This window comes from Typopeltis vanoorti, chromosome 2, assembly GCF_054136105.1.
Source record: "Typopeltis vanoorti isolate ZY-2024b chromosome 2, IOZ_Tvanoo_1.0, whole genome shotgun sequence".
Classification (NCBI taxonomy): Eukaryota; Metazoa; Arthropoda; class Arachnida; order Uropygi; family Thelyphonidae; genus Typopeltis; species Typopeltis vanoorti.
The window spans coordinates 105,415,827-105,432,204 of NC_143550.1; the positions used below are offsets into that span (position 1 = coordinate 105,415,827).

Below are 16,378 nucleotides of genomic sequence, written 5' to 3' on the forward strand. Positions count from 1 at the left end.
GTCAGAAGTAAAACACTTGACCAAAAACTAGAGACCACAGATATAAGAGTCCTGAGAAAGATTAGAGGCATGAACAGATGGCGTCAATGGCAATGTCATATTAAAAAACGAGGATATTAGGAGAGAACTTGACATTGTCAGCATCCAGGAATGCGTTAACAGAGCTAATTTCAGGTGGTATGAAAGAATAATGGGCGAGAAAAGATTAGCAAAACAAGTGTTCTCTGCCAGGTTAGCAGGAAATGACCCATAGGAAGACCAAGATATAGGTGGATTGATACTGTACAAAGTGCGTTAGGCGATAGATATGCAAGATCTGATAATGTTGGAGTCTTGACAAGTAACAGACTGATTTGGAGGAAAATTGCAGATAGAAAGTTAGTAGTGATGTAAATTTTTCTTGTAGTACTATCATATCCTATACAACCCTTGAGGGTACATGGCAGGAATTTAATGATGATGATCTCATAATGTTAGAGTCTTAACAGTAACAGACTGATTTGGAGGAAAACTGTAGATAGGAAGTTAGTAGTGATGTAAATGTTTCATGTAGTACTATCATATCCTATGCACCCCTTGAGGGTACATGGCAGGAATTTGATGATGCCCTATGCTCCAAAGCAGGGTTCCCTACTTTTTTGTTTCCCAGAGCACATTCTAAAATACCGATAAGGCGACGGGCACCATCTATTTTTTGAAGCAAATTTTTTGAATTTGTTTGTTAAATGAATACATACAAAGTTTACATTATAATCAAATGTTTTATTACTTAGAAGTTTACATTATATAAAAATTTAAATATATATATGTAAGTTAGTGTGATCTTTGGCATTGCATTTCATTTGCCAGTGCTTCATAATTAGGAGAATATGATGATATTCCAGTTCATAAACTGGAATGAACAACTTCGAACGTATGTCTACTTTACATTGTATGCGTTTAATACTCGTCATGTGTCATTAACGCATGCCATGAATTGTTGCGTGATTATTTTAAACTATATGGCACACGGCTGAACAGCGGCGGGCACACACAAATTGGTCGATGGGCACCATGGTGCCCGCGGGCATAAGGTTGGGAACCCCCTGCTCCATAGTATTGGAAATGAGTAGACTGTGAACTTCATCTGATCCAGAGGCCTAAATTTCCACCACCAGTTTGCACAATTTTCTTGAAGACTTGGAGAGTGAATTTGATTCATTGGTTATCTTGTGAAGGTTCTAAATAGCTTTTTTTTTTTTTTTTGTCTAGGAGATAAAATTGTTACTAGAAATGAAAAATCATGATGTTGCATTTCTTAAATGATCAGACATGGGTACAAGATCTAGCATTCTTAGTTGATATAACAGGCCATATGTGAAATACTTCAGGGAAAAGATCAGTTAATAACACACATGTATGATACACTGGCAAGTTTTAGATGTAAATTGGTTTTGTTTCAAAATCACTTAAAAGAGAATATTCTAAATTACTTTCCTATGTGTGAATGAAGAGTTGAACAATAATAATCCAAGTTTTACCTTTTCACAATACTGTCCCAAACTAGAAAAGATTAAACAAGAAGTTTTTTTCCAACTTTTTACAGGTCCTTTTCGATTTAATTTCGAAAAAGCTCCTATTTGTATTCAAATGGAACTCGCTGATTTCTAAAATGATTCCATTCTAAAACCAAGAAGTCGGTGTTCCAAAAATGTATGCTTAATTTTAGGTCAAACCTATCCACAAATAAAAAAATTTTCAGCAAATTTTCTGTTTTATTTTGGAACCACCTATTTATGCAAACAATTTTTCTCATGTATGAAAGGTAACAAAACAGCCCACTTATCAAGACTAACTGACGTCAAGCTTTCTGCCATAATGAAGGTCATATGCTCTCAATCTCTGAGTCTAAATTTTGGCAAGCTGGTTAACAATAAATGTTGTCAAGTGTTGGAAAAAAAAATACTTCAATTACTTAAAATTACTATAATTATATATGCAAGTATATATTTTTTTACTCCAAAATATTATTATTGATATTTCAAAATTCAAAAAAGCAGATTAATGTATTCTTCTTCTCTTGTCATTGCATTACAAAACAAGGTAACAAAATTTGTTCACTACTTATGCACCATTTTACATTTGACCATAGTGGTCACGACTTGTGTAGGATGTCCTGAGCAGAAATCTAGCAGTTTAAATCACTTTCCTAATGACTGACCTGGAAAAAATCTATTTCTTCTTTATTAGCACCTGATTTTGAACAAAAAGGTATAAGTCTCCTAATAAAATTTCCTCGTTTGAAATTTGTTTGCAACACTTCAAGTGAAGCTACCTTCCATTCAAGCAATTTATCTTAATGTTTAGAGTTAAATACCCTTTGGCTATTTCCATATTTCAGAACCATCTGAATAAATAGATTAATAACCTATTACTTTGTTTACACACATTTGTCTTCATTACTATACTGTCGGCTGGTTGGCCAAGTGGTTAGCATCTCTGCTCTTCAGTCAAGAGGCTGCAGATTCAAATCCCATTATGGGCATATATGTTTGTGAGTGTTCTACTAACTCTGTGTGGAAATGGAATCTGCAACCCCACCACTTTTTCTAGCAGAAGGCTTCATTCCCAAAACTTAATGAGGTATGAGAATGGCCGTACAGCATCCAGCAATGCTAAATGTGAATAACTATTACTATATCACCAATTAAAGTGACAGGCTATTTCTACACTTGCATCATTTGTTAAGGCTGCCATTTTCACAGCATACTTCTTTGATGTCTGGAAGCCCCCATCAGAATCAACCAAGCATGCGTAAGTCAACAATTTTTGGCAATTTAAAAATTGCCAATTAGATTTTGGAACACTGAAGAATCTGCAATTTATGAGAAATTAAGACTACCATTCTTCATCTATCATTTGAAATGTTTAGTTTTCTCACACAACCACCAAGTAATTCTGTTAGCAGATGAACAATTTTAAACTTTACTTACTCCTGATGTGTCTTCTCCACTAATGGCTACTCTCTGAAAATGAGGAACAAAATCATGATCATCAAACTGCGTGGCTACATCTTCTCCAGCTTCTTTATGAGAAATATGTTCATCAAAATTACATTTTTTCACTTCACTTTCTTTTTGTACTCTGAAAGGAAAACAATTTATGGCTGATGAATATAAATATTCATTATAAGCATGATATATGAAATAGTTTAAAAAAAACAAACAAATATTTTTGAAACAAACTAGTATAAAATTATGTTATCTTTTTGTCAAGTCCCAAGGCCAGCATTCAGTTTATTTCAGAAAGCTATTAGCAAAAAAAAAAAATTTAGGAGTACACTGAGATCTAAATCTGCCCCCTATAGACTGCCATTTGGCTATGGACTTGCTGGCCTGGTTATTTGAATGGTAAGCATATCTGCAACTGAAGCAAATGGCTGTGAGACTGAATCCCACCCAGGGGTGGGATTCAAATCCACAGCCATTTTGTGAATGTCTTTAGGTGAGATATGAATTTCATCACCTGGTATGAGGCCACTGTCCCACTGACTGAGAACCTGAAATGACTTGGGGAAAAAAAAAAATGTTTGGTCTCTATAGCAGGATTTCTAAACTAATAAATATACAAAAAATATATAAAATTAATTTTTTTTTAAAAAGTAGAAATAAATCCTCAGCCTACCAGCACATATGAGCCAAAATAGAAGAAACACAGCTTCATATAACAAAGAGTTACAGACCAAAGTAGTATATATAATCTGAGAGATATTATTTTTCCTTAAAAAAGCATTCTTGTTATTAGCTGTGAAATACATTATAGTATCCGCTCAGCAAATTCTGTTCTGAAGTTGTGCTCAGCTAACGTTTAGAACTGCTTTATATTAAAATTATTTTAATATTGTCATAGGAAACCATTTACAATTTTCCACTTATAATTTATTAAGAAAGACCTCAAGGTAGTCAGGGACTCATCGAGGGAGGCTACATACTACACGTACCAGCTATTATACTTGTTCTTGAATTCATTCACATTGCTTGCACACACAACATCCCATAGCAATCCATTCCAATCACACACCACTCTATGAGAAAAAAATCTAGATCTCACCCCCTTAGCATCATTTATTCTCAGCTTCCAAGGATGCCCTCTTGTCCTTTCCCCAGCATCCATAAAGTAAAAAATTCCATCAACTGAAATCCTGTACGACCCATTTAGAATATTGTGGGTCTCAATTATATCACCCCTCTTTCTTCTGTTTGATAGTGTTTGCAGTCTACAAATTCTCAATCTGTCTTCATAATCAGTATTCCTCAATCCTGATATCATTTTTAACACACTCTTTTGCACTATCTCCAATGCATCAGAATCACAACAGAAACCAGGAGACTAGTCCTGTGCATAATAATCTAAGTGAGGTCTTATCAAGGCCTTGTATAGAAGCAAAATGGCATCTTTATCGTTACATATCAAAGTTCATTTCAGCATTGCAATTATCTTTTGAGGTGTATTTGCAATCTTTGCTACATGGCCCCTGAATTTCAACTTCCCATCTACTAACACTCCAAGATCCCTAGCTTGAACAGTTTCTACTAGCATAATCCCATGAATATAATACAACATTTCCTAATCATGCCAAAGTGCATGACTTTACATTAGTTACACTGAACTGACATCCATTTTCCCATCCCCACAATTCCAGCCTATTCAAATTATTCTGCAAGCTGAATATCAGCTACATTCCTGATTACCCTACTTATCTTTGTATCATCAGCAAATAGCTCTATGTCACCTGTCAAATCCTTCCAAATGTCATCAATGTACAGAGTGAATAACAGTGGATAAGGACTGATCATTGTGATACATCACTGGTTACCTTAAATTTGGCAGACTCACATCTCCCATATATCACTTTTTGATATGTCAGTGAGTAATCCTCTCCATGCCCATATTTTTTTTCTTGTAGAAAGGCTTAGATGTTGATTAACCATCTAATCAACATTGCTTATTAAATACCTTAAGGAATTTACAATGTACAAAGGATATAAATTAAATTAAACTTTAATCTATATTTCCAATATTTCGGCAACATCACGTTGCCATCTTCACATTGTTGAGAGTTTATTTTTCACTTGGTTAGACTATAATAAGTTTAGTTTAATCCTTTATCCAAGTGCAAGCAAACAAAGTTTGCACCTGAAAGTATCTTCAGGACTGAGCTAAGGTGGTGCAACACCAAGGCAACTCGTGGCAAAGGTGGAGAAAGTTAGCATCACTCCTATCCTAGTATCTCCCATAATGCAAAGCACATCTCCTTTAAGATATGTGTAATGCTATGCATTAAGGCAAGGGCCACTACCCATACCGGTTTCGACCTTTACTGAGGTCTCGTCAGTGAGAGCCAGGCCCAGTAGTGGAGACACGAAGGCAGAAGCAATGAGAGGTCTGTTGGAATGTAAGGTTTTCTATGCTGGCTTTGAAGTGGGCTGAGTTTTTTTGTGTGTGATGGTGTATTGCCAGTATAGTGTGTGAACGCTTTGGCCAAATGTTTAGCTAATTTGTATGTGGGGGAATCAATGCCATCCACTATGGGACGTAATGGCACATTTTCTTTATGTATTTTTTGGAGTCCATATATTTGATTCCCCCACATACAAATTAGCTCAACATTTGGTCAAAGCACTCACACATTATACTGGCAACACACCATCGCACACAAAAAAACTCAGCCCACTTCAAAGCCAGCATAGAAAACCTTACACTCCCAACATACTGACATAATGGTCAGTTTTGACGTCTCCTCCTTTTTCACAAATGTCCCACTCAAAGAAACCTTAGAACTAATCCAAGCTAAATTTTCTTCCAATATTTATTTCAGTCCTATTTCAGTTCACAACGAACTCAGGCTATTTCGTTTGGCAAGGAAAATTCTACAAACAAATAGAGCGGACAGCCATGGGTTCACCACTCTCCCCACCCTTGGCCAACTTCTTTATGGAGACTTTTGAAGAGAAAGCCTTAAACTCTGCCCCACAAAAACCAACCATATGGCTTCGCTACGTTGATGATGTGTTTGCTATTTGGCCACATGGCTCTGATATACTCCTCTCTTTCCTAACACACTTAAACCACCAACACCCCAGAATCAAGTTTACCCTGGAAAAAGAGAAAAACAACAGCCTCCCTTTCTTAGACACACTAGTCACCTGCCAGCCTGATGGAACCTTGGTTTATAGAAAACCCCACCATACATTCACCAACAATTCCTCCCCCACCCCCTCACAACAATATGGAGTTATTAAGACACTACACAACAGTGCTAAACTTATCTGTTCAAATGACAATGCCCTGACCACATCCTCAACACTTTCTCAGCCAATGGCTACCCTCCCAAACAATCCAAAAAATATTGAAACCAGTAAACCCCCCCCTCATCCCTTCACAACAAGGATTACACTAAATCCACCACCATTCCTTACATCCAAGGCACCTCAAAAAAATTACCAAAATCCTAAAAAAACATGACTTGACCTCGTGTTACAGACCATATAGAAAATTGGTGATCCTTTTCTGCTCCACTAAAGACCACCCACTTCCCCTAGACCTACCTGGTATATACAGGTCCCTTGCAGCTGTAAGCTGGCCTACTTTAGCCAGACAGGCAGGACAACGAATATCAGAACACAAGGACTACATCCAGTTTCACCAGTACAGCCACTCTAGTCTTGCAGACCATGCTCTGGATACACACTACAGAATACGGTGGAAGAAAGCCACGGTAATACACTGTAGTAAATTCAAATTTGAAAGACTATTCATGGAATCAGCCTTAGCTCTAAGAAATATATCAAACCTCAAAAAATTTGGTTGCATGACACTGCCCCAAATTTGGGAGACTTACATCAGAAGACCTTGAGCCCAACAGCCAAATACCTACACAGCTCGCTAGGGGGTGGGGGGGGGGGACCATCAGTACTTTTAGGAGAAACAATAGCTTCCTGCTTCATCCTCATTTACTGTGTGTAGTGCCTGCGTGCACATCTTTATTTTAAGTTCCTGTGAAGATGGCATGACGTTGCCGAAATATTGGAAATGCAGATTAAAGTTTAATTTAATTTATATCCTTTGTACATTGTAAATTCCTTAAGTTATTTAATAAGCATGCTCATATTTTATAATCCAAACCCCATATTCTCCAATTGATGCAAGTTTTCCATGCCGTATTCCATCAAAGACTTTAGCAAAATCTAAAAGTATTATCATGGAGTATCCATTCCCTCTTCTCTAACTCAGTGGTAACATTATTATAGAATGTGAGCAAGTTGTTAAAACATGACCTTCACTTAGTAAACTTATGCTGTTCATTGCAAAGTACAGATTCTCTATCAACCCATTTCTGAATACGAGCCCTAACCAACTTTTCCAAAATTTTTACCACCATTCCTGAGATACTGATTGGTCGATAGCTGAATACATCAGTCTTTGCACCACCCTTGTGCAATGGAATTACCTTACATTCTTTCCACTCCTGTGGAATCTTCCCTGTTCTGAGACTCAAATTATACAGCCTGGTCAGGGGAATAGCCAGTTCAGCTGAACACTCTTAACATCCATGCTGATATCCCAGTTCCTATTGTACAATTCTTATTCGGTTTGTGCAACAGCTCTAGTACTTCCTCCTCATCCATATGAGTTTCCTCATACAGTGAAGAGGTAGCAAATCATCGGAAAATGATAAAGACTGAGGAGAATACAGTAGAGGTATTTTAAAGAGTAGTTCATTAGCATATTCCACCCTTGTGATTGTAACATAATGCAGAACTTGAGAGCAGTAAGAATGGGGAGGGAGGGAGGGGGGGGGGGAAACCAATGATATCAGTGAGCAGCAAATATATGAGGAATTGAGTAAACTTAATATGCCTTGAGGGAATGTTCCAGGGTGTTAATAGCTTTAACTCCCTGGAACAAATGCTATCAAAGGCTTTTGATATATTGCCACATGACAAACTAATAGTTAAATTAAAACAGATGGGGTTGGATAGTAAATCAGTGCATTTGGATTTGATATTGACTGTCTGATAGGTATCAACAGGCTGTGTAGAGGGGGAGTGATATCCCAGAAGAGGAAAGTCACTAGTGGTGACTTTCAAAGTTGGGAAGTGTTATGAGAAGTAGAGCAGATGTTGTAACTTTGCAAAAGGACCTAAATAGACTGACTGAATGTGCAAGTGTGTGGGGGAAGGGGCAGGTTTAATGTTGTAAAGTGTAAGGTTTTAAAATTTGAGATGCAAAGATGAGATACAGAGTATAGGATTGATGGGGATATTTTAGAGGAGGTAAAGGAGATGAAATATCTGAGGATGATGATGATGGAGAAGGACTTGAAATTTCATAGACATTTTGCTAAAATTGTGAGGACAACACAGCAGATTATGGGAATGATGCAGAGAACACTGATGTGTAGAAGTGAGGATGTTTCGATTCCATTGTACAAGGCTTTGATCAGGCTGTATATGGATTACCAGTGCTTTTTTTCTGGCGGTATGCAACGGTAAGCAGTACCTTTTTTCTTAACTTTTAAAAAATTTGCGATTTATTGACAGCAAAATGTATTATAAATATTCCGGTAGATGGTACTGTGTTCACAAATTGAATTCTCAGTTTTGATTACTCATAAGTTAATACCCTGCTTTCCTGTTTCATAGGTTGATATGCAACTGGAAACAGGAAGTTGTGTTCACTTCCGATTGCTTCCAATATCAGTTCTATATTCACTCTGCAACAGGTAGGTGTTCACGTGAGTTTTGAAATAATCTAAGTTAAATCAGTGCAATCATTGTTCAATATGAATAAAATAAGTAGTTACTTTATGCCAATGAGTAAAAAAAAAAAAGAAAGGCTGAAGAAGCAAAAATTGTTGAATCTACTTGTGATCCTGTAAAACAGAAAACTAGCACCAAAAATACACTTGGTGAAGATGATCATGAAACCAAGACCGAAGATCCACATGGTCAAAAGGAAGCAGATTCTGATAATGATTGGCCCGAATGTTGGACACTTTTGCAGTAAAATGACTTCTGCGAGAGAAACGAGTGGCTGCATGTCAAGAATAAAATATTGGGCTGTAAAGTGTGTCGTGATGTCGGAAGTCTTGCAGTCGATAAACACATGGGAACAAAAATTTCAGCAGAGTGGGCAAATGGTAAAATCAGTCATTTTGGAGAATCTTGCAAACAACAGTTAATGTCATTAAGAAAAAAAGATTTACGATCATAAGGAGAGTACAGCACACCAAGCATACCAAAAAATAAAATCTGAAGCAAAAAATGAAACATTAGAGAAAGTTTTCCAAAATACTTTATCTCATAATAAAGTCATAACAGGAAAAGTGTTTCGAACCGCTTACAAAGATGCGAGGAGAAATCAATAATTTAACAACTTTGAAGACGAAATAAATTTACAGGAACTTAATGGCCTAGACATGGAATATATTATTCATTCTGCAAATGCTTGCATTAACATTGTGAGCCACATCGCAAATGAAATGCGAAAAACATTAATAGACAATATAGTGAACTCCAAGAACAAAATATCGGTTACTTATTGATGAATCGACAACTGTGTGTAACACAACAACATTGATGGTTATTGTTCACGTAGTTCTTCCTGAACTTTTGGCTCCTGCGAGTCTTTTCCTATTATCAGATGTAACTGCGAGAGGAATTCTAAACTCTTTAATTAGTCATCTCGAGTGTTTAGGATTATCTGAAGATTACTTCAAGGCATATTTATTGTCTGTAACTTGTGATGGTGCAGCTGTGTTGTTTGGTGTGCATAATGGTGTAAGAATGCTAATGCAAGAGAAGTTTCCTAGTGTTATTTTCTGGCATTGTGCTAGCCATTGCCTAATTATCTGTTAGTGACACAGTGAACAATGTGGCAAGAGTGAATCGCTTTAAGAGTTTCATGGATAAACTTTGTGACTTATCATGCTTCACCTAAGAATGCCAGGGAACAGTTATGTGGAGCGACTCTAGAACTTCAACTTCTTAAAATTGACAGAATTTTAAGCACTCGCTGGGTTGCATCCAGCATTCGCACCGTTTCTGTTGCATCTAGCATTCGCAAAGTGTGGCAAGACTTTGAAGACCTCGTCCATCACTTTCTGGAGGCAAAAAAAGAAGCAAAACAGATTGCTTTCTTTATGAGGGCCTTTTAAGAAAAATAAAGTCATGCAAGCTGGTTCTTCATTTGGGCCTTATGTGTGATGCTCTCCAAGAACTTAGTGAACAAAGTCTAGATTTACATCATCATCATCAAATTCCTGACATGTACCCCTCAAGGGGTGTACAGGATATGATAGCACTACATGAAAAATTTACATCATTACTAACTTCCTATCTACAATTTTCCTTCAAATCAGTCTGTCACTTGTCAAGACTCCAATATTATCATTATCAGATCTTATATTTCTATCGTCTAAGGCACATTCTACCGTATCAATCCACCTATATCTTGGTCTTCCTATGGGTCATTTTCCTGCCAACCTGACAGAGAACACTTGTTTTGCTAATCTTTCCTCGCCCATTCTGTTTAAGTGATCCTACCACCTGAGATTAGCTCTGCTAATGCATTTCTGGATGCCGACAATGTCAAGTTCTTTCCTAATATCCTCATTTTTAATATGATATTGCCATTGATGCCATCTGTTCACGACTCTTAATCTTTCTCTCATATCTGCGGTCTCTAGTCTTTGGTCAAGACTAGAGTTTTATTTTACTTCTGACCCAGCTCTCAGATCCATAAGTTAAAACTGGTTTGAACACTGTCTTGTATACAGCTAATTTAGTGTTCCGACTAATTTCTCTCTTATTCCATATGAATTTATTCAATTGACTTCCTACCATACCAGCTTTGTTGATTCTGTTGTCTATTTCTATACTGAATTTACCATCTTCACTAAAAATCGTGCTAAGTAGCCGAAATGTTTTACTTGTTACACAGGTTCCCCGTTCACACGCAGTTGACATTTTCAACAATTCTACCTATTTTCATTGTCATTGTCTTTTTAATGCTCACCGTCATACCATATCTATTACAACAGTTATTCAATTTAGTCAGGGACTCTTGCAAACCTGTAGGATTTATTTAGAAGTATAACATCGTCCGCATAAAGCAAAGAGCTGACACTGACATCTCCAATTCCGATATCATGTTTAATACCCACTTTCCTTCATAATGTGATCCATATAGATAATGAATAACAGAGGGGATAATGTACATCCTTGTTTCACACCTGATTTAACATTAAGCCATCTTCCTGTACTTCCTTCAATTCTAACTGCCGACTTACAACTCAAATACAGACTAAGTATTGCTTGATATAATGCCCCATTGACACCATATAACTGCAGCGTATTGAATAGCTTCTGTCTTGGTACCTTGTCATATGCCTTTTCCAGATCAACAAAACTTAAATACAGATCTTTGTTATATTCCCATGCTTTCTCAACTATTTGTCGTAAAGTGAAGATCTGATCCTGACAGCCTCTATTTGGCCTGAATCCAGCTTGTTCTTCACCAAGCTTTTCCTCCACAATTCTTCTCAACTGTTTTCATGCTTGCATAGATCTTGCCAGGAACACTCAGTAGGGAAATACCTTTGTAATTCTCACATTCAGTTTTATTTCCCTTTTTATATATGGGTACTATTAGAGCTCTACTCCAATCATTGGGAATTCATCCCTCTGTCCAGGCTTTCTGAACTATGCAGGGCAGCCACTGTAAGACTTTTATACCACCATATTGACTGCATGCCTGGTCAGTGTTTTTTACCACTGTGCTATCACTGCTTGTTTCATTTAGCAATTTTTCGAATTAATTACTCCATATTTCAAGGATATCTTTTTCTCCTGTTTTCATGTAACCTTTATCATCTCTAACTCCTTTTACAGCACTCTTGCCTCCATTTCTAAGCTTCTTCAACAACCTCCAGAATATCTTACCACCTTCTTGATATTTATTTTCTACGTTCTTGCCAAAGTCCTCCCATGACTTTTGTTTAGCTAGTTTTACACACTGTTTAGCTTTCTTACATTTGTCTCTGTATTCTCTAAGAGCACAAGCTGACTTATTTGACAGGAACTTTTAATATGCTTTCTTCTTTTCCTTCACTGCCTCTTTAACTTCCTGTGTCCACCAGGGAGTTCCGATTTTTTTATCCTTGCAGACAACCTCATCACATGCCTCCCTGGCAGAATCCATGTTTTCTTCAGAGTTTGCCACTGAATCTCCAAGATTTGATTCCTGTTCTCAAACTCTTTCAATTTTTCTTCAATAATCTTTGTGTATTTTAGTCTAGAGTTCACATCTGAGAGCTGCTCAACTTTTATTCACTTTAAAACTTTCTTAAATGTTATTCTTTTCAATATGAAATTCAATTTTATCCTGCTCAAGACTAAATGGTGATCACTTCCAATTTCAAATCTTCTGTACACTCTGGTGTCCTGCACAAGGGAGGAAACATCACTATCAACAATAACATAGTCAATGAGACTTTTCTTATTCATTGCCTCTTCTCTCCATGTGAATTTGTGCACATTTTTATGTTGGAACATGGTGTTAGTCCATGACCTGAGCAAAAATCCAACAGGTATTTGCCATTATTATTGGCTTTGCTCTTTTCTCCAAATTTTCCCAAAATATTTTTGTATGTCTGATAATCATTTTCTACTCTGCTATTTGGATCCCCAACAAGGACCAACTTTTCCTTTTTCATTGTGTCAGTTGCTTTTTCTAAAGCATCAAAAAATTCCTCCACTTCTACTTTAGTAGAACCTTCTGCGGGACCATAGGCACAAATAAGTCTCATTGTCCAATTCCCCATTCTGATATTTGCCCGCATCACTCTACTTGAGACTGCCTGCTATTCAAGAAGATTAGCCTCGTATTTTGTGTTGAATACTATGCCTACTCCTTCATTTCCTTGATTGTCATTTCCTGAATATAACACTTTGTATTTATTGTTCAGAAAGATCTCACCAGGTTTTGTCTTTTTTGTTTCGATTTACAAGAGAGAAATATTGACTTGTAATATTTCGAATAGTACAAAGTAGACAGGAAGATAAAGAATACAGTTCAACTCTTTAAAGAAAGAATTGAAAATCCTGGTCCATACTACAGTATTTCTCTTCAAAATCAGAAAAACATGAAGTTCAAAGGGATTGAGCTCAACAAAAATGAAAGACATAGTCATGCAATAAGTTCATCTGCTTTCTATAAAAGTCTGAAAGATGCTGTTAGAAAGCATCTGATTGAAGGAGATAATGCTGATTTGCCTGAATGTGCTAAGATTTTAGATTCCAAATATTGGTTAGAAAATCCTGGGAAGTATCTGCCATTTGGTGAAGCTGAAATTAAAAAGTTCGCACGCAAATTTCGCTTAAATGAAAGAGAAGCAGTTCGTGGTTTCCACGAATATCTTCAAGAAAATAAAGTCCCAGACACACTACTTACTCTAAAGCACACTTTGGGCACAATTGCAATATCTTCCAGTGAATGTCAAAAGGGGGTTCTCTTAGATGAATCTTATAGGTACTTCATCTATGGCATCTCTGCTTGTACGGACAACTTCTGCGCTGATGTTCATCGGGATAGTAAGACTTCCTCTCACTCAGTTTAACCCTAGGAAATATGTGGACTCATGGCTACTTCGAGGTCGTCATTCTGCAGTTGATACCAAAAGCAAGAAGCAATCTAGAGATGACGAGGGTATATTGGAGGATATGTTAAAAGTGTGGAAGTTGCTGTAATAACATCTTCATGGTGAGTACCAGCACCTTTTTTTTTAGACAAAAATCACCCATGTCTTTTAAGTAGTGTGAGCTAAGGCAACTATGGGATGCCGAGAATTTTATTCTCGTAAGCTCTCAGGTCAACTTACAAAACTTTCATAGTTTCTACAAACACTCGGCTTTGAAATAATGCTGGATCTAGTATCCACTTTGCCTATAACATTTTACACCACCAAAATGAAACCTTATGGCTTTTCCTTTAGTAATTGCAAATTACAGAGCCTAGTGGATAGAAAGGAGACATGATCCAGATGTATAAGTTGGTAAGAGGGTGTGTGTGTGTTGGGGGGAGGTAATACCAGCTTTAGACAGATGAGATTTTTCACAAAATATCTGGAAATAGGGAGAGAACAAAAGGCCATTCCTGGAAGCTGCATAAGATGGTTGCGAGGAGAAGGTTTTTACATGGAGAGTGGTGTGTAATTGGACTGCATTGCCTGAGAGAGTTGTGATTGCAGGAATAGTGAATGCATTTAAGTCAAGGTATGATAAGCTGTGCATATGAGAGTGAGACCTCCCATGATGAGTCTCTTGACTCCATGTGGAGGTCTGCTGATGATAATAATAACCATAGTAGCAACTGCCTCTGATTGAAGAAAGTGACCATGAAGTCTTGTTCCAGCAGGCTGCTCAACATGTGGAATACTCAGTCAAGAAAGGATCTATGTGGAAATACAAAGCCAGCATATAAGACAAACTTAAGTGGCAGCTTGGGGAAGTTCCATGGCATAAGAATCACAAGGAAAGGTCAGCAGTGTATAAGTAGTAGTAGTCAGAGACTGTTTGAGAGAAGCAGACTGCATACTCAGGGTCAGGATGAAAAACTAAGTAGAGGTTAAATGGATGAGTAGTGAAATAAAGCATGTGCTTGTGGAGGGAATATAAACAAAACGTGATCAGCATGCTCATGAGCAATACAAAGCGCAGCAAAAAAAGAGTGACCACTATGGTAAGGAAGGCTAAATCAGATTATGAGAGAAATGATGATTATGGAAGGATAACTTTACTCAGTGCTGATGGTAGGAAAGTGACAGAAGCAGAAGAAATATTTGAACTACTAAGTGATCACTTTGTAAGGATATATCGTCCAGGGAGATGATTTTTGCAGGCTACTGATCTGAGAATTGAAGTATATGAGCTGGAGATGCTCAGGATCATGCCATCCACTCCCACTATTGTGAATACAATAGTGGGAGTGGATGGCATGAAAAAGCCAGCATGCTACGTGCAAGAGAAATGGTAGTGCCTCTGACAAAATTATATAATCTAAATTTCTAGGTTCCAAGAGAGTGGAAAGAGGGTAAAATAGTTCTTCTATTACATAAATGGCAGCTCCAAGTGACACTTGGAGCTGCCATTTATGTACTACCCAGTATGGATCAATTAGTATCTCAGGAATGGTGGCTAAAGTACTGGAAAAGTTAGTAATGAGGTGGATGGGAACAATACTCTATGGTGGGCAGCATGGCTCTGTAAAAGGTAGATCCTGCCTTAGTAATTTATTCACATTTAATAATAAAGGTGACAGCAGAACTAGATAAAGGAAATCCTAATACCATGACACTAATGGATTTCGCAAAGGCATCTAATAGAATATTGCATAAGTTGGAGCAAACTGAATTGATACGAGGCTGGTAGCAATGATGGGAGTGGCTAATAGACAGACATCAAAAAGTAGTATATGGTGGAGTGGAATTAAGGCAAATGAGGGTGACTAATGGAATACCTCAAGACTGTGCGAGATTCACTACTACTTTTTAATTTATATACCAAATATGTAGGGAATGATTTAAGGAGTAAGGATGTTTAGTTGTTTGCTGATGATGCAAAACTGGATAGGGTAATAGTTGAAAAGGTTGATGTAGATATTCTGCAGGATGAGCAAATGACAAGGTTGTCAATTTAATGTTACAAAATGTAAGGTAATGGTATTTGGGATGAAAAGATCACATACTTTGTATCATTTTGATGGTACTGAATTGCAAGAAATTATCGAGGTCATTGATTTGGGGATGATGGTAGATAGAGAATTGGCATTCAAAGGATTAACTGCAGGCTGAAGAACACACTGACAAGTAAAGATATGGAAGTTAATAACCTCTTTAAATTAAAGTTGCAAAAAATTATATCCTTGTTTAATCCTTTATCCAGGTAAAAGCAAACAGTGTTTGCACATGAATTATCTTCACAACTAGACTACTTGCATATAGAGGCAAATTACTTCACATTGCCTTAGTATTCAATAATGCAAAACACATATCCTTTCTGGCGTGCATAATACTGTGTATTATGGGAAGGGTCACTACCCAGACTGGGATCTTTATTGAGGTCTCATCAGTGGGAGCAATACCCCGGTTGAAGTAATGCAGAAATCATATATTATACATACCCAAAAATATGCGTGCTTTGCATTATTGGATACTAAGGCAATTAATATGAAGTCATTTGCCTTTATACACAAGCAGCCAAGTCATGAAGATACTTTACATGCAAACTTTGTTTGCTTACACTTGGATAAAGGATTAAACAATAATATAATTTCTTAG

The 16,378-nt window shown here is 37.0% G+C and overlaps 1 protein-coding gene across 8 annotated transcripts in view; it reads right to left on the reverse strand.

The window, feature by feature from the left end:
* The window catches only part of AMPdeam (AMP deaminase), a 443,168-nt gene that overhangs the window by 283,188 nt on the left and 143,602 nt on the right, over window positions 1–16,378 (reverse strand). For all 8 annotated transcript variants that reach the window (XM_090412444.1, XM_090412451.1, XM_090412439.1 and 5 more), the window contains one exon: window positions 2,973–3,123. In XM_090412444.1, coding sequence (XP_090268570.1) covers window positions 2,973–3,123 — 151 coding nt within the window. The remainder of the gene's footprint in view (window positions 1–2,972; window positions 3,124–16,378) is intronic.